Raw genomic sequence first — 26,277 nt, forward strand, 5'->3', positions numbered from 1 at the left:
TGTCTATCATCTCATAACGATGCTGACTTAATGACAACTGTTTGACCAACTCAAATTATAGTTTGTGAGGAAGCACTTTTTCCACATTTGAAGACATCTGTACAAGACGGCCCCTTTTTCCTTATTGTCAAGATAAACCCTAATGGATGAATTGGCTTGTTCGTTAGAAGACGTCCTCTGTCCGCCATGACTATGTCACACTGTTCGCACTGTGCAAGCAATTCCATTATTGTTCCTTGTCACTGAAATCCAATTGTCCTCTGGTATAATATAACAAAAAAGCATACTATGCAGGCCTGTGTCCAAGCCAAGCAAACAGCTGTCTCCTATGGATGATGTCATTTTGGAAAACAGTTCAGTGAGTTCTCTAAGCTGACAACTAAATGTAGTATTCTGCTGATTAATAACATATGGCTATTGATTCACTAAAATGCATATTCTACCAAAAGCATCCCTTTGATAAGTTGTGAGACGTGGATGTCGATTAAGGCAGCCCCCCGCAACTCTTACGATTCAGAGGGGTTGGGTTAAATGTGGAAGACACATTTCAGTTGAAGGCATTGTTGTACAACTGACTAGGTATCCCCCTTTCCCTTGTAAGGAGAGACGATGATCCCTCTCATTTGCAAAGAGTTGGGATATGATAATATTCATAAATGGGGAATCAGGGTTCGATTCCAGAGAGGAAGCCTGAGATGCAGCTACCACATCCAAGGAGGGCAGCTGGTACGCAAATTACCCACTGCTGACTCAAGGAGGTAGTGATGAGAAATAACAATACAGGACTCTTTAGAGGCCCGTTAATTGAAATAGGTACTCTTGAAATCCTTTAATGAGGATCCATTGGTGGGCCAATCTGATGCCAGCAGCTGCGGTAATTCAACCTCCAATAGTGTATCTTAAAGTTGCTGCAGTTAAAAAGCTAGTAGTTGGATCTCGGGTATAAGCTGACGGTCTGCCGCAAGTTGAGCTACGGCCTTTCTCAGCCCCGATACGCTTAACTGACTGTCCCTTGGGGTCTTAAAAAGTGTTCAAAGCAGTCTGTCGCCTGAATACCGCAGCTAGGAATAATGGAGAAAGACTCTGGTTCTATTTTGTTATTGTTTTCTTCTGAACTGGGCCTGTGGTTAAGAGGGACTGCCGGGGGCATACATATTGTGCCGCTTGAGGTGAAATTCTTTGACTGGCGCAAGAATGTTTTCATTAATCAAGAATGAAAGTCGGAGGTTTAAAGACTTTCAGATACCGCTGTAGTTCCGACCATAAGCGACGCCAACTAGCGATCCGGCGGCTTTATTCCCATGACCCGCCGGGCAGCGTCCGGGAAACCAGATTCTGGGTTCCAGGGGGAAGTATTGTTGCAATGCTGAAACTTACAGGAATTGACAGAAGGGCACCAGCAGGAGTGGAGCCTCCGGTTTAATTTGACTCAGGAAACCTCGCCCGTACATGAAAAGATTTGACAGCTCTTTCTCGATTCTGTGGGTGGTGGTGCATGACCGTTCTTAGTTGGTGGAGTGATTTGTTTTGTTAATTCCAATTACGGACATGACAACTAATAAACTTTAAACTAGTTATGCGGCCAGAGCGGTCAGCGTCCAACTTGTTTGGGGGACAAGTAGTGTTCAGCCACACGAGATTGAGCAATAACAGGTCTGTGATGCCTGGGGCTGCACGCGTGCCACACTGAGCCGGTTGGCGTGTCTACCCTTCGCCGAGAGGCGTGGATTGGTTTCCGTAGGTGAACCTGTGGAAGGATCATTAATGGATTGCCAGCTGCCGGTGCGGGGCTGTGCTCCAAAACAAAATTCTGCTGTGGGCTAGGTAGTTGTAGGGGGCTCATGCCCCCTGCCTTTCTCTTGGTGCGGAATTCTGGGCCAGGATGAGGCTTCGGCTCTCGCCCAACCTCGGTTCCCCGCATCTCCCCATGTCGCCTGGGTTATGCCTGACCCGCTCTCCCCCTTTCCCCTTTCTGCACGGCCTGTGGGTAGGTGCGTCGACCATGTCTGAGGGGGATTGGGGGTCGCTGGTGAACCAGGTCTTCCCACCTCAGTCTCCCATAGCCTATAGAATGTTCACATACTGTATTTAGACAAGTTGGAGTTGGCCAACTCACATTGTATAGTTAGTGCCTTTAACAGCGTTTTGAGATGTCAATAAAAAACATAACATAGAAAGTGTATTTCATTTATTATTAGTAACTAATCCTTATTTAAACTTCAAGGCATGCCACCAGGGGTCTCTTCAGTCTCTAAGTCCAAAACAGAGGCTGGGAAATGTACTAAATGACTACATGAAACTCTCTTCCACATCGGGTAACTTCAAGCTAGTAGGAAAATCTATTTAAAAAAACACAGAACACCTCACGTTACAACACGGACTGTGAAGAGACACACACTCACACATTGTATTATTATACATTTTACATGTGTTGTTTTGTTCCTGTTTGGACCCCAGGAAGAGTTGCGGCTGCCTTGGCAACAGCTAATGGCAATCCTAATAAAATACTAAATACTAGTAATCTACTGTAGTCTGAGTGTTCTTTGAAAATAAGGTTTTCCAGTTCCTACGTTTCTGTTCTTATAAAACCTGTACTTTGGAGCCATGACAACCATGATCCTGAGATTCTGAGCTTTTTTCTTTCAATTTCTCTGAGATTTGAGGCTGAATAGAATCTGTTCAGAGTTAGATTAGTCATTGCACTGTGTGCTCATTGCACTGTCGTCTAGCAGCGTTAAGGATTCATCCCGTCTCTGACAGAGACATATTCGTAGGCTGCCTCCAAATCTACTACTAGCCAGCCACTTGCCGTAGGCACTTTTGTAGATCTCAAATAGTTGGATTGGATTTTTCAATATGTGTAAAATTGCACCTGGTCTATATCGGAGGGTAAGATGGAGATATTGCTTCTACCAAGCTTTTCAGATCTACGGTTGAAGTCGGAAGTTTACATACACTTAGGTTGGAGTCATTAAAACTCGTTTTTCAACCAATCCACACATTTCTTGTTAACAAACTATAGTTTTGGCAAGTTGGTTAGGACATCTACTTTGCATGACACAAGTAATTTTTCAGACAATTGTTTACAGACGGATTATTTCACTTATAATTCACTATCACAATTCCAGTGGGTCAGAAGTTTACATACACTAAGTTGACTGTGCCTTTAAACAGCTTGGAAAATTCCAGAAAATGACTTCATGGCTTTAGAAGCTTCTGATAGGCTAATTGACATAATTTGAGTCAATTGGAGGTGTACCTGTGGATGTATTTCAAGGCCTACCTTCAAACTCAGTGCCTCTTTGCTTGACATCATGGGAAAATCAAAAGAAATCAACCAAGACCTCATAAAAAATATTGTAGACCTCCACAAGTCTGGTTCATCCTTGGGAACAATTTCCAAACGGCTGAAGGTACTACGTTCATCTGTGCAAACAATAGTACGCATGTATAAACACCATGGGACCATGCAGCCATCATACCTCTCAAGAAGGAGACTGTCTCCTAGAGATGAATGTACTTTGGTGCGAAAAGTTCCAAATCAATCCCAGAACAACAGCAAATGCTGGAAGAAACAGGTTCAAACGTATCTATATCCACAGTAAAACGAGTCCTATATCGACATAACCTGAAAGGCCGCTCAGCAAGGAAGAAGCCACTGCTCCAAAAAAGCCAGACTACGGTTTTCAACTGCACGAGGGGACAAAGATCCTACTTTTTGGAGAAATGTCCTTTGGTCTGATGAAACTTAAATAGAGCCGTTTGGCCATAATGACAATCGTTATGTTTGGAGGAAAAAGGAGGCTTGCATGCCGAAGAAAACCATCCCAACCGTGAAGCACAGGGGTGGCAGCATCATGTTGTGGGGGTGCTTTGCTGCAGGAGGGACTGGTGCAAAATAGATGGCATCATGAGGCGGGAAAATTGTGGATATATTGAAGCAACATCTCAAGACATCAGTTAGGAAGTTAAAGCTTGGTCGCAAATTAGTCTTCCAAATGGACAATGACCCCAAGCATACTTCCAAAGTTGTGGCTTAAGGACAACAAAGTCAAGGTATTGGAGTGGCCATCACAAAGCCCTGACCTCAATCTTATAGAAAATTTGTGGGCATAACTGAAAAAGCGTTTGCGAGCAAGGAGGCCTACAAACATGACTCGGTTACACCAGTTCTGTCAGGAGGAATGGGCCAAAATTCACCCAACTTATTGTGGGAAGCTTGTGGAAGGCTGCCCAAAACGTTTGACCCAAGTTAAACAATTTAAAGGCGATGTTACCAAATACTAATTGAGTGTATGTAAACTGCTGACCCACTGGGAACGTGATGAAAGAAATAAAAGCTTAAATAAATTGTTCTCGCTACTATTATTCTGACATTTCACATTCTTAAAATAAAGTGGTGATCCTAAATGACCAAAGACAGGGGATTTCTACTTGGATTAAATGTCAGGAATTGTGAAACTGAGTTTAAATGTATTTAGCTAAGGTGTATGTAAACTTCCGACTTTAACTGTATGTAACGTTTTAGGGGCTAAGAGCCGATTTGGAACCCCATAATATGTTGAGAATGCTTGAACGTTAACATTTTCTAGTGTTCAGAGGAGAAGTGAACAATGTGAATGCCTGACGCACACCTAATGCAGTCTTTTCACATGAAAGTGCCTCCTCACTGAGAGAGCATTAAGATCAGAGCACCAAGGGCTCTGCAATGTCACCTGTAGCAGCTGCCTCGCCAGGGACCTGACTGACTGCCAGTTTGTGTGCATGTGCGCTTCTGCACCTGTGAAACACACACCCTGCTTTTTCTACTGCGCTATCTCTGCCTCTATGAAACTACATGGTCCTCTAGCCATGATGTGACACACTGCGCCATTCTCTCTAGCAAAGCCTCAGCTCCTATCCTAAGACACTGCAAGGGACAAGATCATGGCTACAGTACAATGTATGAAATGTGCTTCAATGTCAGCTTAATACTATGTGAAACGACATGGCTCTCTGCTGAGCAGGAGGTTACACAATCACAGACAGTCTCATTGAGGTCCGACCTTGCAGTGAATGTTTTTAAGAATGAGGTATTTTCAGACTGTGCCATTTGGGAAAAGCACATTGTCTATATATTGCAGTGTGATGTGGGTATTGAGGTCTGTAGTGAAATGTATACCAAACAAAAATATAAACTCAACATGTCAAGTGTTGGTCCCATTTTTCATGAGCTGAAAACATTTCCCAGACATTTTCCATACGCTCAAAAGGTTTATCTCAAATTTTGTGCACAAATTTGTTTTACATCCCTGTTAGTGAGTGGGCCTATGCCCTCCCAGGCCCACCTTTGACTGTGGCGCTGCACAGTCATGTGAAATCTATATATTAGGACCTAATGAATGAATTTTAATTGACTGGTTTCCTTGTGAACTGTAACTCAGTAAAATCTTTGTGTTGCGTTTTTTTTAAATTATGAACTGTAACTCAGTAAAATCTTTGTTTTTTTTTTCAGTATATGTTCAATTCATGTTCTCTAAAGATTGAAACATTGTACATTCCCAAGTGCATTTTCCCCTGAGATTGAGTCATGGAGCAATTGTTCCTTCAAACCTTTTCCTGTGTAAATGACTGAACTCCCCTGTTGTGATTCAAAATATCCCACCCTTATGAGTCACAATAATAACATGAATTAATTACTAATGTGAGTAATATCAAAGTCATGAGATGTTGCGATTACAAAATACACAATAGGCATCCAAATTCTTCCGCTCGGTAGCAGTAGGCTAAAGTGCTTTGTCAGAATGGATTGAGGCTATTGTTACGTCTTCGCTAGCTAAGCCCGGCTAAATAAGAGAATCTCCTTTGTCAGCACTTGGCGTGACATTAGATAGCTACTGTACCCGGCACAGGTCTGTCCTTCATTTCCTCCTGAGGCTGTCACCCAAGAAAGATGCTCTTTAAGCGACACTTTTTATGGATATCATTTAATAATATATATATTTTTCACTTCTCTTATTGATGTCTGTAAAGGGATTTTAATGTTTTCCAAACTGCTATAGAAGTAAAATGTTTTACTAGTACCACTGTTACACCCGGACTAAGGAGTTGGAAGCTTCCATGTGTTTTAATGGAGAATATGAACATTGTTGGAACTGAGGAGAGCATAGTTTGAATACCTAGAGTGAATGGGATGCAGGATTCTGGCAACCATAAGTGGTACAGATTGTGGAAACGGTGCAGAGGACGGTATGCCAGGCCAAAGAAAATGTACTAACAGTTGTTTATGAAATGTTTGTAGGCCTATATTGACGGCTCAAACTGAATTTTTCTGTTGCTCTATCGTTGGCTACATCCTTCAGTCTGAGACAGACATCATTGTAGTTTTTTGTGGTGATGTTAAAATGAGGGGTGTTGTACAAAACAATGTTTTGAGCGATTGGATCATCTCTAACCAATCAGAGTATCCAAGCCAATGACGAATTTTCGAAATGCTGCTTTACCGACATGTATTCTGGCTCTGGCCTAACCTGTCGGTTTCTGGGACTAATCAGACAGTCTAGAATGCATTTCCATTCTCGAAAATCGTGGGGTAGTACTCAGATCCAGACTCATTGAGGAGAAGAAACTAACATTGTCCGTGGGTGTGGCGTAGCGTTTGGGTAGCCAGGCAACGCTTTTTGCTGTTCAATGTTGATTTGGTGAGCAATGTGCATGTTGGTCAAAGTCCAGTTTGATTTGTCTAATAATTCAGGGAGTGGCTACAATATATATATTTTTTCATTGAGTAAGCAGAACAATCCATCTTTTAAAACTATTGTTAACTAGACCTATTACACTTTTTTGTGTTCACTGAATATGCAAATTGTCTTTCTCAAATAGAATCAGCACTTACCTCTTTCTACATGAGTCCCTGTTAACTGAATTTGCTCACTACCACCAGTGCAGTATTCTTAGCTTCCTCCGGGTGTAGAATCAGGTCTTGAGTGCTGTGTTTAATAATCCACAGAAAAGGTCCATCCTCGGGCTAATCAGAGGTGCTAATGAGGACTATTATCATTAATCAGTTACAGTACTCATGTTGCTGAGACGGCCTGGTCGTTGAGTGCTGGAGGGTTTATATGATGTTTAATGGATCCTGCTGGTTGGGGCCTGCTGGGGCAGGATTGGCCTATAGGAGATATCTGGTGGGTCACATTGGCATTATAGGAGAGATCTGGTGGAAGATATAGAAGATCTGGTGGTACCTTCTGGGGCGGATTAACCTATAGAATAGATCTGGGCCTCTAGAATCGAATTATGTGGAATTGCAAGGCTTCCAGGTAGAAGTTCCCTACAGTTGTAGGGTTACCTTATTCTGCTCCAGTACTAGCCTTCCCCTGGGGAAGAATGGCATCTAGGGCAACTTCATCGTACTCCAAGTGCTAACCTATTTGAATGCAAGAATGTGGAAAAAGGTTGAAAAGAGTTTCCATGTCTTTGCACTGGAAGTAATTTTTGTTGATGTGAGTGATGTATAAGTGAACTATGCAGTGGAATGTGTAGTGCATGTTAAGTAGCTATGATTACATCTGGCATGTTTACTTAGATAATAAAGCACTGTGAGTGACTGGCTGGCTTTGTCTCGCTCTCCCTGTTTAGCTGTCTAACCTCTTACTGTCTGTTTTCATAGCTGCAGGACGAGCAACAGAAAAAGCCTGATAGGAAGTGGTCAGTCTTCAGTGCTTCCGCGACCTCACTCCCCCCTCTCATCACATACAGGTAAGGTGTGTGTGTGTGTGTGCCCATCTTTGTACAGGCATCTGTTTTGATGTGTGTGAAATGCCCCAATGAGTGACAGACACAATTCATGTTGTTGTGCTTGCTCGCATGCAACGTGGCTTTGGTTGGCCAGAGTGTTCTATCCCTGAATGAAGGCCATTGTCTGTGGGTAAATGAAGAAGAGGTCTGGAAAAACTATGTCTCTGAAGTGCAGCCTCTCTGTGGTTCATTAGCCACCCACAAGATCATCCTCGGTCTCTCTCTCTGTAAACCTTTACCACAACAACACACAAGTGTCTCAAATGTTAGCAACCAGTCTTCAACAGCAAAAATACTTTTTCATTGTCAACGTTTAGTGCTATTGCCTTTCTAAAGACCAGTCTCTGATGCTATGGTTTAAAAGGGTGAGTGTACTGCGCTATCAGAGCGCTGACATTGGAGCCAGCTGTGATTGTGATTGTAATGGATCCTGAAGTGGCGGGCCTCAGGAAGGAAATGCACAGGAGCGCAAAGAGGGGAGGGTGGACTTCATTTATTCCAGCTTGGGCGTTTTATTTCCTGACAGGCCAATCACTGATAATGGCCCTCCATTTGCGCAGTCAGACTTTCTAAACTTGCTAGAGAACTTGGTCCTTAAAATGAACTATGTAAGAAATAGTGACTGTAATAACAATGTTGAACTATGGGAGAACTTCACTGGCTGGCACAGACGTATTGCAGGTGCATGTACATTCGGTAAGAGCATTGTTTCCAGTTCTCATGTTAGGAGTATGGTAGGTGTTAGTTACTGTACATTGTCGCAGACTGTCGCAGTTGTTTTGGCATTTGGTTGATAGCCAAGCTGGAGAGTGTGTCAACATTACCCACTGTAATTTTACATTTTGTTAACTGTTCTTTTCATGAAAGTAGCTATTTTTTTCCTATTAAGAATGTTGGATCATAAGTGATTGTTTTTCACATGATTTCTAAATGGTATTTCATTTAGATTTAAATCTTCTCGGTATTATCTATTACGACTGCTGCTGTTTATCAAAGCAATCCGTGTCTTTTCTCTAAACGCATAAGATTCATCGGTATTATCCTGTGTCTACATTGCTATTAAAATTGGACTAAATACGATTCATGTCGAAGAATGGACTTGACCTATTTTGGGTAACAGACATATACAACAAAATGTACAATGTGGACCCAGAGGATATCACTTGAAAGTCTTAATTAAAACACTTGTTTCCAAAGTGATCCTCGACGGTAAAAACAATAACACATAATGATTAAAAGGCAAGACAAAATTACAAACAACCATAAATACATTCATTTATGTTGACATCCTAAAAAGTGGCACTGTTCACTGCACTTCTCCCTAACCTTAAAAATCCATGGTGGTCAAGATGTGTTGGTATCTGTACTGATGGCGCAAAAGCCGTGACAGGGAGACATAGTGGAGTGGTAACGCGCGTGCAAGCAGTTGCTCCCGACGCCACTTGGGTACACTGCAGAATCCACCGAGAGGCGCTTGCTGCCAAGGGAATGTCTGACAGCTTGAAAGACGTTTTGGACACTACAGTGAAAATTGTTCATTTTGTTAAAGCAAGGCCCCAGAACTCTCAAGTATTTTCTGCATTATGCAATGATATGGGCAGCGACCATGTAACGCTTTTACAACATACAGAAGTGTGCTGGTTATCAAGGGGCAAAGTATTGACACGTTTTTTTTGGAATTGAGAGACGAGCTTAAAATTTTCTTTACTGACAATTTTCACTTTCACATTTTCACTTGTCGGATTGCTTGCATGATGTTGAGTTTCTCACATGACTAGCCTATCTGGGGGGTGTTTTTTTCTCACCAGAATGATCTGAATTTAGGATTACAGGGACTCTCCGCAGCTATATTCAATGTGCAGGACAAAATTGAGGCTATGATTTAAGAAGCTGGAGCTCTTTTCTGTCTGCATTAACAAGGACAACACACAGGTCTTTTCATCATTGTATGTTTTTTTGTGTGCAAATGAACTCAAGCTTCCGGACAATGTCAAATGTGATATAGCAAAGCGTCGGAGTGAGCTGGGTGCACAATTACGCAGGTACTTTCCCGAAACGAATGACACAAACAACTGGATTCATTATCCCTTTAATGCCCATGCCTCCAGTCCACCATCTGAACAAAAGAGCCTCATCGAAATTGCAACAAGCGGTTCTGTGAAAATTGAATTTAATCAGAAGCCACTGCCAGATTTCTGGATTGGGCTGTGCTCAGAGTATCCTGCCTTGGCAAATCACGCTGTTAAGACACTGATGCCCTTTGCAACCATATACCTATGTGAGAGGGGATTCTCGGCCCTCACTAGCATGAAAACTAATTACAGGCACAGATTGTGTGGAAAATGATTTAAGACTGAGACTCTCTCCAATACAACCCAACATTGCAGAGGTATGTGCATCCTTTCAAGCACACCCTTCTCATTACCTGTGGTGAGTTACTCACAATTTTTGATGAGCAAATAAGGTTTTATATGTAAGATGGCTAAAATAAGAGCAAAATTATTGATTATTATTATTATATTATTTGTGCCCTGGTCCTATAAGAGCTCTTTGTCACTTCCCACGAGCTGGGTTGTGATGTCAAACTCATTCTTATGTTTCATAAATGTATTGAATAGTGTGTGTGTGGCAGGCTTACAATGATGGCAAAAAAACATTTGAGAGTGTGCTGACCCTGGTGCCAGAGGGGGTACGCAGCTGGAGGTTGAATGTTTGAAGGGGTACGGGACTATAAAGGTTTGGGAACCACTGCCATAGACAAATGCCTGTATGGAAAAACGTGTTCCTCGCAGTACTGTTTACTCTTGGGATTTTACAAGACATAACACTAGCTCTGGTATTGGGACTGTGTTGGTTATAGACCCTATCAATGTGGTTTTTCATATAACCTGGGGCATGATCATTTAAGATGTCAAACATATGATTTAAGTTGGTTGGTCCACTCTGGATTCCAAAGGCAACAAGCCCACCTCCCGGAACTCCTGTACCCTTATGTGGGTCCTAGGGGGGATATTCAGCATATACCTGATAACATTATTTTGCATGACCTGCATTCTCTTTTTCTGCTTTTTGATAGCCCACTATACCAAGTAGAGCAGGCATAATCAAAATTACACTGAATCAAGGTTGAGACAATCAGTTTCTTAACTTGAATGTTAAAATATCTAGTGTTACGATATAAACATTTCAATTTGTTCTCCATTTTAGATTTTGTTTACAGCTGCAATCAGGTCTCCAGAAAGGGAATGATCTAGGGATATACAAAGATAAGATACACTTGTTTTATATTCAATCTCCTTGCCTGTACAATTTACCATTATCTTGTCAGCTAAGCAATCTACGTTTTGTACCAAACAAAATCAATTAGGTTTTTCCCAAATGGTTGTCTGACAACAAATTGTCACTACAATCTCTAACAAAATGCAATTCCTTACTCAGGGTCTCCTCTATGTAAACTGCATCCTTCCCTGATACCAGTATGGCTGAATCATCAGCATAAAGCAAGAGTTTACTGTATCTGGCATATCATTAATGTATATAAGAAATATGAGGCCCTAAAATTGATCCCTGCGGTACTCCAAGGGTTATTGACACAGGCCTGTAGTTTCCTACATTTGTTTTACTGCTCTTCTTGTGTAGTGGAACCACCCAGGCTATTTTGAGATCCTTGGGAAATGTACCACTACTAATAGAAAGGTTTACAATATGCATGATCATTTTAACAGTGACACAAGCACTATCCTTTATGAATCTTGCAGGAAGGTTATCCAGCACAGTTGCTTTGTTTGTGCTCATTAAGCATAGTAGGTTGGAAACTTTGTCCTCTAGTACCATGCCCAGCTCAAACAAATCATTTGATACCTTTGCTGTGGTAAAAGTTGTTAATGAAAGACTGGCCGTAGTGTCCAGAGCAGGTGGATAACGTCTTAACCAGAGATTAGACTATAGTGGTAAAAAATGTGTTAAAATAATTTGCAACCTTTGCCTGGTCATAGCATAAAACGTCATCAATATCCAGGCCAATACTACAGGATTTTACCTTATGGGAAGTTTTTGAGCCAATGTCCTTTAAAATTTCCCACAGTTTACGAGGCTGATGTAAGTTGTCATTAACGGCGTCTATATAATGTTGGGATTTGGCCTTATCCATTTTGTATCTTGCCTGGTTTCTACAGTTAATATAACCATCATAATCTTGTTGTAGATTTGTCCTTCTGAATCTGGCCAGGTAGCGATCCCTTTTCCTTATGAGGTCTAAGATCTTGGAAGTGATCCTTTTCCCTGACCGCTGTTTGATTCAAATTTGTTTCATTGAAGCCAGAGTCAAGTGCAGACAGAAACAGATCTTTAAAAAGATTCAAAGCTTGATCAAAATCATCACAGTTTAGTACATGAGACCAATCCAAAATTCCAAGTACTTCTACAAAACATTGAGTATTGTTTCATAGACCGTACCTTCATGTATTTATTACCTGCCTCTAGTAGCATTTTGGATGTCTTACGGGTACAGTAGGTTACCATATGATCACTAAAACCAATATTTAAGACTCCTGACTGACAGACGTTCTCTTGATCTGATACAATAATCAAATCCAAAGTTGATTTACTGTCAATACACACCCGGGTTGGCTCAACAAGCAGTTGTTTTAGTCCAAATAACTGATTAAAGATATACAGGGCATTTACTCATACTTTTCTTGGGTGATAACTGCACATTTGTAGTAAAATCGGCAAGCAGAATACATTCTCTATCAGCAGATACATTGATCACAGCAATTCGATTCAAGTAAATCATAGAAATGATTCTGCTTAAGAGGCCGATAGCTCACATCAACAAGTATAGGACAACATTTAGGAAGAAGTATATCTACCCATGCAACCTCAAGACCATCCATTTTCTGATCTGAAAGAGGGTTACTAAATTGGTAATTAAGTATGTTAAAAAGCATTTTTTTTATGTGTTTGAATGGTGTGGGCATACTCAAACAGAATGGTGCGTATATCGGTTATTAAAAATATCATTGAAAAAAGACCGTTGATTGGCGAACTCAGCGAAGGTGCCATCATGTTCTATGAGGAAATATCAAGCATTTGTTTGAGATACAAGTTTGAGGTGGGGTTTTTGAAGTGTTTTTTTTCTCCAATGTATGCTTTGCCCACAAATACAGAACAAGTCAACAACGTTATTTGGGTATGAGTTAACAGAATGTGAACTTTTAAAAGTGAGATTGTCACAGTACAGTTACTTTGTCTTTTAAAATATTTTGGGCATCAGCGCATTCTTGAGGAAATCCTATTCAAGTCAGAAAAGGATATTGATATGATAGGTAAGCTATAGAAAACCTTCCCCTCAAGTCTATACAATAGACAATCTCTTAGAAAAAAATATGAACTATTGGAACCAAGATTAAAAAATAACTGATTTTGGCACAAGATGGAGGGAATGTTGCAAGATGACTAACAATATTACAGTTAACGAAAATGTATGCTTAATCCAGTATAAATGAATGTATCGAATGTATTATACAAGAGACAAAATGTACAAATTCTACAACACAACGGCAGAGTCATGTCTGAAGTTTAAAACTACTAATGATAATTCATGCCTTCTGGGAATATTATGAAGTCCAAAAGTTTATGGGCGTATTTGGAAAGATGGATGTCTGAGGTATTGCAATGTAAGTGTACTTTTAATGTGTCTGTCTGTCAAGACATGACATATGAGGGTGCAGTGAGATATCCGATAGGTTGGACAATACTCTTCTCATCAATGATCTTTAAAAAAACGTATACTCAAACTGGAAATCAGCCAATCCTCCATCGTTCACGTAAAGGAGGTGTGATATTTGTATGATGTAGTTATTTGTATGTTTTGTATTGTTTATAAAATATGTAACATTTATATATATCATAAAAAGAGTGAACTTTTAAAGTGAGATTTTCACTGAATAGTTACCCTGTTCCTTTTCCTCAGGTGTGTTCTATCCCATCCTGGTGATTTACTTATCTACGCTCATCAGCTAGAATTAAATTACATCACCATGTAACCAGCCTCTCTCTTCTCTGTTCCTCAGTACCACCATTGTTCCCCCAGTATCGCATAGTCCTCTCGATATCATCAGATTTGTCTCAGGGGTTGCCATCGTTGCCCTTAGTTAATGAACTGTTTACTCCAGCCTTTGGCTACAGAGTTAATTGTGGTTAATTAACGTTGGACCAAGGGTTGGTTCTTTACCTTATTTCTGAGGGAACACAAGGCCTAATTGCTGCCGTTGGGGAAAGCCCTGCAGTTTGATGTGTTCAGTAGCCTGAGGCAGGACCACAGAACAGTAGGCCTGTGGGTGCTGTCCATATGGATGGTGAGATTGAGAGATGGTGGGATCATTTGGTGGGCCTACCTGGTAGAGGATGCTTCAGGCTCCACTATATGACTTCAAGTTCTGCAATAAATCCCCAAGACCCTAAATATTAGCAACTGTTAGCTAAGGGCTAACTAACATCTTATGGACTGTTGTAAATGTCTTTTATCGCCAGATGTCTTCACCCAGACTGTCTTTGTTTGAATAACGCCATTGTGTTAACATAGCTATTTAGACTACGGTATTAGCCTAAAGGTTACTCTTACAGTAGCTGATAACACCACCAATAAACAATATACAATTAATAGGATGAAAAAAAGGGATTTTCTCTTGCTTTTCTGAACATTTGCGGCCATTCTCATGTCATTGTCACAATGTATGAAATAAACATTTGAAGCATAGTTATTGGACAATTGCTCTTTTTGATGGCATTTATGAGAATTCAGTGTGTGAAGTACTTAAGTATAAATTCTTTAATGTACACTTAAGTAGTTTTTGGGGATATCTGTACTTTACTTTACTATTTATATTTTTGACAACTTTTACTCTTACTCCATACTTTTACTCCATTCCTAAAGAAAATGTTGTACTTTTTACTCTATACATTTTTTCCTGACAACCCAAAGTATGTGTTACTTTTTGAATGCTAAGCATGACAGGAAATTGTGAAATTCACTCACTTCTCAAGATAACACGTGGTCATCCCTACTGCCTATGGTCTAGGGGACTCAATAAACACACATGCATCTTTTGTAAATCATCTCTGAGTGTGTCCCTGGCTAAAAACAATAAAATGGTGCTGTCTTCTTTGCTTAATATAAGGAATTTGAAATGATTTACACTTTTACTTCTACTTTTGATACTTAAGTGTGTTTTAGCAATTACATTTATTTTTGATACTGAAGTATATTTAAATATTTATTGCTGCCAATAGTCAGCAATACAATGCTTATGGGCAGGCTTTATTTATTTCCAGAAAGTAATTTATACTATATCTTTGGTTATCTGAAAAATGGCATGAGAATGTTGCATACATAGGAAATATGAATCTTAAAAGATTTATTTTTAGACTTTTACTCAAGTAGTATTTTACTGGGTAACTTTTATGATGTAATTACTGCTTCAAGCAGATCAGTCCCATTTGAGAGACAGTCCCATTTCACTCTTATTAGATTAAGCTCCTTCAGATAAGAGCCAATGAAACACAATAAAATGTCAAATGCTGTGTAAAGTACAATAGCTGAGAGTAAATTGATGAAGAAATGTGTTATCTATGCTGGCTTATTACACTTTCTTACTTAAAAAAAAATCCTAATATAGGTTTGGTATGGGTTTGATTCTATGCTGTAGGCTTAGTATTATTATTTCCCTGATTCATTTAAAATGCTTTTGTCTCAAGTTTATGGAATGTTTTCTTTAATGACTTCTAATCTCCCCTTGTTTCTCTGCTTCCTCTCTGAACAACAGGAACGAGTCCTCAAGACAGCCCCAGAAACTTCTCTCCTAGTGCCTCAGCCCACTTCTCATTTGCACGAAGGTATTAATAAAAGTAAAAGTCAATGCCAGTTGAACCTTTTATCCGTAACTCCACTCAACTAGCATGCCAATAGTCTGCAATAAAATGCTTATGGGCAGGTTTTATTGTTTTAAGAATTTCCAGAAAGTAGTAGTACTTTATCTTGGTGGTTATCTGACAAATGGTATGAGAAATGAGGCATACATAGGAAATATGAATCTTAAAAGAAACATTTATATTTTTTTAAACAACAAAGCCAAATTGTGGTGCTATTATTGTCTGCAGCAGACAGGCAACGGTTCTTTTGAGAAGCGAAGGTAGGATCTCACTGTGTTCTGACAGGCTCTCTATACAGAGATTGAAATCACAGGCAGGTTCAAGGGTTCAGTCTTTTACCATCATCCGACTCAAACTCCTCGCGTTTTCTGAAGTGCTTTTCTCCACGTCTTCACAAAAAGCCTGAAATCTTTTTTGTTCTACCCTCACTCAAAACGACTTTATTTTAACAGCTTTTTTATTTATCGCTATGATTCCGTCAGTGCCACAGACCAGACATGTAATGTCATGTTAGGCCTCTGTTTTGTCATGTAAACGTCATAGCTCTTCTTTCTGTTACTCATGGCTATGAATAGACACAACGTCATTGTAATGCACATGTCCGTTCGTGCAATGTGTATGAATACACAATGTCATTGTTACCCTGGCATTATACCTGAATCATGAAAATCCTGTTTGATGTGTTTCTAGCTGTCCCTACATCTAACCCCACAAGTTATTCCTCTGAGTTTGTATCAATGTTCAGTGTTAGAAAACAGGGTAGGTTGGGGTGGCAGGGTAGCCTAGTGGTTAGAGCGTTGGACTAGTAACCGAAAGGTTGCAAGATCGAACCCCCGAGCTGTTGTTCTGAATCTGAACAGGGCAGTTAACCCACTGTTCCTAGGCCGTCATTGAAAATAAGAATTTGTTCTTAACTGACTTGCCTCGTTAAATAAAGATAAAAATAAAAAAGGTGTAGCATAGATCAAGGAAACCGTGTGTCCTGTGTGGGTTCGATTCTCATTGGGGACCAGTACGAAAATGTGTGCACTACTGTAAGTCACTCTGGATAAAAGTGTCTGCTAAATGACTAAAATGTAATCCAGTGTAAATGCTGCAGTAGGCTATTGAAAAGCAGTCTTTCCTACCTATTTTTCCGGAAAGGTAAAGGTTGCAAATGACCTAACTCTGCACATAGGTCAAAGGTCATCCAGAACGTTGTGCATTTGTAGTGTAGGTATGTTTATTCAAAATCCTGGAGCTTTGAGTAGTCTTGTTTTGAATATCATTCATAGTTATTTTTATATTTTGTTAACTACAGTTCGCATATTACTGATTAGTTATGGATGGGTTCTGAGTTTATCATGACGTCTGACTCTTTCTATCTCTGTCTGTGTGTTTGAGCAGGACTGATGGACGACGCTGGTCTTTGGCCTCTCTGCCTTCCTCTGGCTATGGCACCAACACACCCAGCTCCACTGTTTCTGTATGTACCATACCATACCACTCAATATGTTAAAGGCCATGAAAACAAAATATATTATGTGTTAGCTAGATTTTTAAAAAGTAATGCCAAAAAGGTTGTTAAACCTAACTTTTTCACATGCAGTATACTGATGGAAAACCCTTTCAATCTAAAAATACATATACTGTACCAGATCACTGGATATTCAAGAATCATTCAAATAAAGATGTTTCAATGTGAAATGATCATCTGATGTGCATCCTCTAGTCTGTACTTCAGTCACCAGGCCTGTACTGTGCTGTACTGTAGGCTACTGGTAGTCAGAGATGAGGGTGCCATAGTGATCACATTCTCTCGCAGGCTGACTCATACCACCAGACGCTGTATTTAGGGCCAGCAGATTTGTTTTGGAGTAAATATGGCCCTGGCACACAGCTAGGCCACCCACACACACACAAACACACGCACAAACGCATAACTCTGCTCTGTTTACTGACAAACTCAAATCACACAGGCAGGCGATGGTCAACTCTCTGACACACACACACACACACACACACACAAACAGGCCCCATGGCAGACTACACAACCAAGTAAACAAGCCGTCACACACAAAGTAATGGGTTGTTTGTTAATGGCCATGTTTTTTGAGGACCATCAATTAGAGCTGCTAAATACTTAACATGTTGCCAGAGGCTGGTGAGGATGACTGGTTAAGGGGAACTACCATAGAGCAGGATTAACACCAGCAACTGTGTTGTTTGCGCAGGCTATGTTTACAGCTTAGTTTAAATTGAATCCCTATTTGGATTGGATTTGAGAACAATGTAATTAGGAGAAATGGGAATGTTCACAATTTGTTAGCTTTCATCTACTGTACCGTCGCAACCATTTTGGCACCCATAAGTTTGTCCTTCATTTTCAAGACACTAAAAGGGCATCAATACCGTAATGAACATTTACCCAATCAAATAAACACAACAGTCAGAAAAAACATGCTACTCTCCTGGTATCTGTCATTCTCTCGTGAAAAAACATTAATCAAAGCATTAGCGCCTCCTTTTTATCTTTTCTTTTCTCGTTCAATGTATATTCATTTCATTTCCAGTCGTCCTGTTCATCACAGGAGAAGCTGCACCAGCTACCCTTCCAGCCCACGCCGGATGAGCTGCACTTTCTCTCCAAGCACTTCTGCACTGAGAGCATCGCCGGGGACGACCGACGGAGGGGGACAGCACCCATGCGACCCCGCTCGCGCAGTCTCAGGTATGTACGGAGGCCAGGCAAGGTCATACACCTTTGAGGATGCTGGGTATAACAGTTGCTGAAAATGACAGTCCTTTTTATTTAGTTTTCTAAAAATAAAAAAAATTGATATGATTCATACTATATATATATATTTATTTTATTTAATCTTTATTTATCCATGTTAGTCTCATTGAGATAAAAATCTATTTTTCAAGAGACCTGGTCCAACCATATATCACAGAGTGCATTCGGAAAGTATTCAGACACATTTTACACATTTTGTTACGTTTACAGCCTTATTCTAAAATGGATTTTAAAAATCTACACACAATACTGCATAAACAGGTTTTTTGAAATGTTTGAACATTTATAAAAAAAAATCTAAATAAACAGACATCTTCTATACATAATTATTCAGACCCTTAGCTATGAGACTCAAAATAGAGCTCAGGTGCATCCTGTTTCCATTGATCATCCTTGATGTTTCTGCAACTTTATTGGAGTCCACCTGTGATACATTCAATTGATTGGACATGATTTGGAAAGGCACACACCTGTCTATATAAGGTCCCACAGTTGTCAGAGCAAAAACCAAGCCATGAGGTCGAAGGAATTGTCCATAGAGCTCTGAGACAGGATTGTGTCGAGCCACAGCTCTGGGGAAGTCTACAAAAAAATGTCCGCAGCATTGAAGATCCCCAAGAACACAGTGGCCTCCATCATTCTTAATTGGAATAAGTTTAGGACACCCAAGACTCTTCCTAGAGCTGGCCACCCTGCCAAACTGAGCAATTGGGGGAGAAGGGCCTTGGTCAGGGAGGTGACCAAGAACCCGATGGTCACTCTGACAGAGATCCAGAGTTCCTCTGTGGAGATGGGAGAACCTTCCAGAAGGGCAACCATCTCTGCAGCACTCCAGCAATCAGTCCTTGATGGCAGACGGAAGCCACTCATCAGTAAAATGCTCATGACAGCCCGCTTGGACGAACTGAAAGCACGTATATCCTACCAATGGGACATTCAGTCGTAGCTGAATGACGACATTAAGAACATACAGCTGGCGGGTTATACACTCTATCAGCAAGACAGAACAGCAGCCTCTGGTAAGACACGGGCGGAGGCCTATGCATTTATGTAAACAACAGCTGGTGCACGATATCTAAGGAAGTCTCAAAGTTTTGCTCACCTGAGGTAGTGTGGTCTACAGCTTATCATGAGATACTCTATCTACCTAGAGAGTTTATCTGTATTTTTCGTAGCCGTCTACATACCACCGCAGAGCGAAGTTGGCACTGAAACCGCACTCAATGAGCTGTATTCCGCCATAACAAAACAGGAAACCGCTCATCCGGAGGCGGAGCTCCTGGTGGCCGGTGACTTTAATGCAGGGAAACTTAAATCAGTTTTACCAAATTTCTATCAGCATGTTAAATGTGCAATCAGAGGGAAAAAAATTCTAGACCACCTTTACTCCACACACAGAGACGCGTACAAAGCTCTCCCTCGCCCTCCATTTGGCAAATCTGACCATAACTCTATCCTCCTGATTTCTGCTTACAAGCAAAAATTCAAGCAGGAAGCACCAGTGACTCGGTCTTTTAAAAAAAGTGGTCAGATGAAGCAGATACTAAACTACAGGACTGTTTTGCTAGCACAGACAGGAATATGTTCCGGGATTCCTCTGATGGCATTGAGGAGTACACCACATCAGTCACAGACTTTATCAATAAGTGCACTGAGGACGTCGTCCCCACAGTGACTGTACGTACATACCCCAACCAGAAGCCATGGATTACAGGCAACATTCGCACCGAGCTAAAGGGTAGAGCTGCTGCTTTCAAGGAGCAGGACTCAAACCCGGAAGCTTATAAGAAATCCCGCTATGCCCTCTAAACCATCAAATAGGCAAAGCATCAATACAGGACTAAGATCGAATCGTACTACAGCGGCTCCGACGCTCGTCGGATGTAGCAGGGCTTGTAAACTATTACAGACTACAAAAGGAAGCCCAACCAAGAGCTGCCCAGTGACACAAGCCTACCAGACGAGCTAAATAACTTCTATGCTCGCTTCGAGGCAAGTAACACTGAAACATGCATGAGAGCATCAGCTCGTCCGGTTGACTGTGTGATCACGCTCTCCGCAGCCGATGTGAGTAAGACTTTGAAACAGTTCAACATTCACAAGGCCGCTGGGCCAGACGGATTACCAGGATGTGTATGCCGAGCATGCACTGACCAACTGGCAAGTGTCTTCACTGACATTTTCAACCTCTCCCTGTCTGAGTCTAATACCAACGTATTTCAAGCAAACCACCATAGTGTTCTTGGGCACAGAGACTAAGGTAACCTGCCTAAATGACTACTGACCCGTAGCTCTCACGTCTGTAGCCATGAAATGCTTTGAAAAGCTGGTCATGGCTTACATCAACACCATTATCCTAGACCCACTCCAATTTGCCTACCGCACCAACAGATCCACAGATGCAATCTCTATTGCACTCCACAATGCCCTTTCCCACCTGGACAAAAGGAACACCTATTTTAGAATGCTATTCATTGACTACAGCTCAGCGTTCAACACCATAGTGCCCTCAAAGCTCATCACTAAGCTAAGGACCCTGGGACAAAACACCTCCCTCTGCAACTGGATCCTAGACTTACTGACGTGCCGCCCCCAGGTGGTAAGGGTAGGTAACAACACATCCGCCACGCTGATGCTCAACATGGGGGCCCCTCAGGGGTGTGTGCTCAGTCCCCTCCTCTACTCCCTGTTCACTCATGACTGAGCGGCCAGGCACGACTCCAACACCAAGTTTGCTGATGACACAACAGTGGTAGGCCTGATCACCAACAGCGACGAGGCAGCCTATAGGAAGGAGGTCAGAGACCTGACCGTGCGGTGCAAGGACAACAACCTCTCCCTCAACGTGTTCAAGACAAAGGAGATTATTGTGGACTACAGGAAAAGGATCCTCAAAAGGTTTAACAGCACCATCGAGAGCATCCTGACGGGTTGCATCACTGCCTGGTATGGCAACTGCTCGGTCTCCGACCGCAAGGCACTACAGAGGGTAGTGTGTATGGCCCAGTACATCACCGGCGCCAAGCTTCTTGCCATCCAGGACCTCTATACCAGGCGGTGTCAGAGGAAGGCCCTAAAAATTGTCAGACTCCAGCCACCCTAGTCATGGACTGTTCTCTCTGCTACCGCACGGCAAGCAGTACCGGAGCGCCAAATCTAGGTCCAAGAGGCTTCTGTACAGCTACTTCCCCCAAGCCATAAGACTCTTGAACAGCTAATCAAATGGCTAACCAGACTATTTCCATCTCCCCCACGCTGCTGCTTCTCTCTGTTATTATCTATGCATAGCCACTTTAATAACCCTACCTGCATGTACATAATTTCCTCAATTACCTCGTCATCGGTGCCCCCGCACATTGACACATTGACTCTGAACCTGTATATAGCCCCGCTATTATTTACTGCTGCTCTTGGTCTACACCTGTTGTATTTGGCGCATTTGACCAATACAATTTGTTTTGATTTGGTGTTTGCCAAAAGACGATGATAATCAAGATGATATTGTCTGATATTGAACTCCTTGGCCTGAATGCCAAGCGTCATGTCTGGAGGAAACCTGGCACCATCCCTACGGTGAAGCATGGTGGTGGCAGCATGCTGTGCGGATGTTTTTCAGCAGCAGGGACTGGGAGACTAGTCAGGATTGAGGGAAAAATGAACAGAGAAAAGTACAGGTATCCTTCATAAAAACCTGCTCCAGAGCATTCAGGACCTCAGACTGGGGTGATTGTTCACCTTCCAACAGGACAGCGACCCTAAGCACACAGCCAAGACAATGCTGGAGTGGCTTTGGGGCAAGTATCTGAATGTCCTTGAGTGGCCTAGCCAGAGCCTGGACTTGAACCCGATTTGAACATCTCTGCAGAGAACAGAAAATAGCTGTGCAGCAACACTCCCCATCCAGCCTGACAGAGCTTGAGGTGCTTCAACAAAGTACCGAGTAAAGGGTTTGAATACTTATATCAATGTGATATTTCAGTTTAAACAATTTTATAACTGCAAACATTTCTAAAAACCTGTTTTTGCTTTGTCAATATGGGGTACTGTGTGTAGATTGATGAAAAAAATCTGTCTAATACATTTTAGAGTAAGGATGTAAAGCAACAATGTGGAAAAAGTCAAGGGGTCTGAATACTTTCCGAATGCACTGTATATCAATGCATTTTTTTGCTGTAAGATACAGTATGTGTTGTAATATAAGTACTGATCTTTCCTTTATATTCTTATTTGTTTGCAGCCCTGGAAGATCCCCATCCTGTTGTGATCATGAGATTATTATGATGAACCATGTCTACAAGGAACGCTTTCCTAAGGTGAGGGGCCAACAGGAGTAGAACTAATAATGCCTTATCACCTTAACATTTGTAATTTGGTATCAAAACAAAATGCCAATGTCTTACATACGGTTTATTACACAGTGACAAAAGAGTTGCTCGTTTTTAGCCACTTCTAAACTTTTTACCCTCTCTGACCACTTTTGCCACCACTTTCTACCACCTTTAAACCTTTTTACCCTCTCTCTCTCATGTCCTCTCCTTCTAACCTTTTCCATCCCTCCATGTCTCTAGGCCACGGCCCAGATGGAGGAGAGGATCCAGGAGATCATCCGGACGAGCTCCCCGGAGAGCGTGCTGCCACTGGCGGACGGTGTGCTGGGGTTTGCCCACCACCAGATCATCGAGCTGGTCCGCGACTGCCTGGAGAAGAGCCGCCTGGGCCACGTCACCTCGCGCTACTTCTGTGAGCTCACCGACAAGCTGGAGAAGCTATTCCAGGAGGTGGGTGACACTATTGGTGCAGCTCAATAATGTTAAGTGGTTACCTTGTGTCGTCTACTCCCATATTAATAATCTGGCATAATGAAGGAAAGTAGACGAGGAAAGAAAGCAATAAAGAGTAGTGTGGTGCCACCTGCCCCACTTTAAAATACATCAACCTTTTACCATAGTAATAAGCACAGTGTAATTACAATATCGGTATACATTACTGCATAGGACTGTGATCCAATCAAACAGATTCTTTCACCAAAATGATTTGGTTTACAGTGCTCTCTTACCTCTACGGCATTCAACGTCATTTTTTAAGCACTATTGCAAATATAGATATTCTGTATTGCTCAGTGTCCTCTCCCCTCATGCAGGCTAACTATGATAATCCCTCCCTCTTACTTAATGGTACTTCCAGTCCCGAGCACTGATCAGCTCACAGGTCTGTATAAAATGTTGAGCGAGTGTGTTCTGTTCTGTGTGTGTATAGTCCACGTCCCGGTCGGAGAGCCAGGAGGTGACCTTCATCAAAGAGCTGGTAAAGAAGATCCTCATCGTCATCGCCAGGCCAGCGCGCCTCCTGGAATGCCTGGTATGTCTCGCCTGATTGTCGCTAGTTAGCTACCAAGCACATGGCAATGACTTCTCACTCACACATATTACACTAGTTATACTAGGGCCAGGAGTGTTTCCTGACCATGTGCGGTGACTAGTCAAATCTCTGGGCATTAATACTAAATATGACTTATTTCTGTCCCACGACTAATCAGAACTACACAAATGACCATGTAGCTCTATCTAAACTAGGTTTCAGTTATGTGAGTCATTTGACAGACATCCCATCCATGTCTCTGTTGTATAAAGAGGAGGCTTGCGACCTGGTGGTCGAGCCATACAGATGCAATACATCCTCCTCGCGCTCCTGCTATTGATTGATTTGTTACATTATCAACCCAGAGAAAAACCAACAGCACTCAGACAATGCCTATTGAAACTTAAAACTTAGAGTTCCAGAAGTGTTGTAGTGAAACCTGTGTCCCTGTGTTGTCCTCTCCTCAGGAGTTTGATCCAGAGGAGTTCTACCATCTGTTGGAGGCTGCCGAGGGTCACGCCAAAGAGGGCCAGGGCATCAAGACTGACATCCCCCGCTACATCATCAGCCAGCTGGGGCTCACACGGGACCCCCTGGAAGGTATGCCAGGTTTGACCTTTTAGGAGTTGGGCAGGTAGACAGTGCCTAAACCAACATGAGTGGAGGTACAGCCAAACATCACACATTCAGATTGAAAAGAATGCGTTCTGCTGAAAGCTGCAAGGGCCTGTGAACTCATTCCAGTGGTGGCCTGCTTTATTCAAGTAATCAAGAAGTTTCTGAGTATGTAGAAAATAACTTATTTCGTGATGTAAAACCTAAGATGTGCTAGCCTTGATATTCATGCTCTACAGATGACACTGGCTACGTTCCAATTTTTCACCCATCTCCCAAAGTGTACACACCCCCTCATTGATTTAAAAGGAATGGACTGGTGTGAGGAATATGGTGGAAACTCCCTCCAGCCACGCTTGCACCAATCCAATGCTTTTAACGAGATTCATACGGTCATGAAAATCCTGGACTTTTAAAATTGGGTTTTCCAGGCCGGGAAAAGTTTTGGAAAATGATCAAATCTAAAACGTTTTGGAAAAGTCATGGAAATATATCAAATAGTTCATCTTGAAGTACATTTTTTAGGCACAGTTAAAACATAACAAACAAAAAAATATCAACATATAAGCCAGGATCGGAATGCACTTTAGTGCGTCTGTGATTGCGCACATCACCTGCATGTGTGCGAGAGGAGTGGGCCGTTGCTCAAGGAGAGAGAGACAGTCGGACATTGCAGCAGCAGGCAGGTAGGCCTATAAAATATGATAGAGAACAGACTAATAGCTAGGTAGCCAATTCAAAACATATTGTACTCTGTAATTAACTGTTTAACTATTATTAGCATAATTGTTTTCATATCCCTAAAACTTTCCACCGACACTCGTGAATAAGGTCATACAAAGTTGATTTACTTTCTTGAACAATTCATTTAAACAATTATTTTTGACTGAACAAATTATTAATTTCACCATTGTATTAGCTGGGATTTGGTTAAATTTCGATGAATCCAAATAATTTGTGAATCGCAAACAGTAATTTTAGGATTTTTAATGTAGCCTTTCTTTTGGATTATGTGGCTTCAAAACTTGTTTTTTAGATACTTCCAGTTTATTTGGGCGTCCAGTGTATGGGACATTGCAACGAGTCCGACGAGCCTGACATGCTGCTTTCCTGCGAACAGGCCCAGATCCCTGTCATTTGCATGAAGAGAAGGCGGACAAAAAGGGGCCAGAGGGCGGGCTGCCTTCTGAGAGTTCGTAGGCGATCGAATGAACTCCCACTTCCTTCCATTCTGCTAGCAAACGTGCGATCTTTGGAAAATAAAATCGATGACCTAGGCGGAAGATTAAACTACCAACAGGACATTCAAAACTGTAATATCTTATGCTTCACGGAGTCGTGGCTGAATGACGACATTATCAACACAACTGGCTGGTTATGCGCTGTATCAGCAGGACAGAACAGGGCCGTCTGGTAAGAGAAGGGGCGGCGGACTATGTATCAGCTGGTTCACGATATCTAAGGAAGTCTCTGATGCTGGCACTAAGACCGCACTGAAGGAGCTGTATTCTGCCATAAGCAAACAGGAAAACGCTCACCCAGAGGCGGCGCTCCTAGTAGCCGGGGACTTTAATGCAGGGATACTTAAATCTGTCTTACCAAATTTCTATTAGCATGTTAAATGTGCAACCAGAGGGGAAAAAAGCTCTGGACCACCTTTACTCCACACACAGAGACTCGTACAAAGCTCTCCCTCGCCCTCCATTTGGCAAATCTGACCATAATTCTAACCTCCTGATTCCTGCTTACAAGCAAAAATGAAAGCAGGAAGCACCAGTGACTCGGTCTATAAAAAAGTGTTCAGATGAAGCAGCTTC

The 26,277-nt window shown here is 41.8% G+C and overlaps 1 protein-coding gene across 7 annotated transcripts in view; it reads left to right on the forward strand.

Annotated features, from left to right (window-relative positions):
* Positions 1–26,277, forward strand: part of mast4 (microtubule associated serine/threonine kinase family member 4) — a 166,596-nt gene that overhangs the window by 115,041 nt on the left and 25,278 nt on the right. For 5 of the 7 annotated variants that reach the window (XM_029709662.1, XM_029709663.1, XM_029709665.1 and 2 more), the window contains 8 exons: positions 7,652–7,740; positions 15,606–15,675; positions 17,098–17,176; positions 18,264–18,421; positions 22,725–22,800; positions 23,056–23,265; positions 23,744–23,845; positions 24,313–24,445. In XM_029709662.1, the coding sequence (XP_029565522.1) occupies positions 7,652–7,740; positions 15,606–15,675; positions 17,098–17,176; positions 18,264–18,421; positions 22,725–22,800; positions 23,056–23,265; positions 23,744–23,845; positions 24,313–24,445 (917 nt within the window). Of the gene's footprint in view, positions 1–7,651; positions 7,741–7,767; positions 8,476–15,605; positions 15,676–17,097; positions 17,177–18,263; positions 18,422–22,724; positions 22,801–23,055; positions 23,266–23,743; positions 23,846–24,312; positions 24,446–26,277 lie in introns of those variants that run through there. The other 2 variants (XM_029709664.1, XM_029709668.1) reach the window with 2 other exon arrangements.

This window comes from Salmo trutta, chromosome 23, assembly GCF_901001165.1.
Source record: "Salmo trutta chromosome 23, fSalTru1.1, whole genome shotgun sequence".
NCBI lineage: Eukaryota > Metazoa > Chordata > Actinopteri > Salmoniformes > Salmonidae > Salmo > Salmo trutta.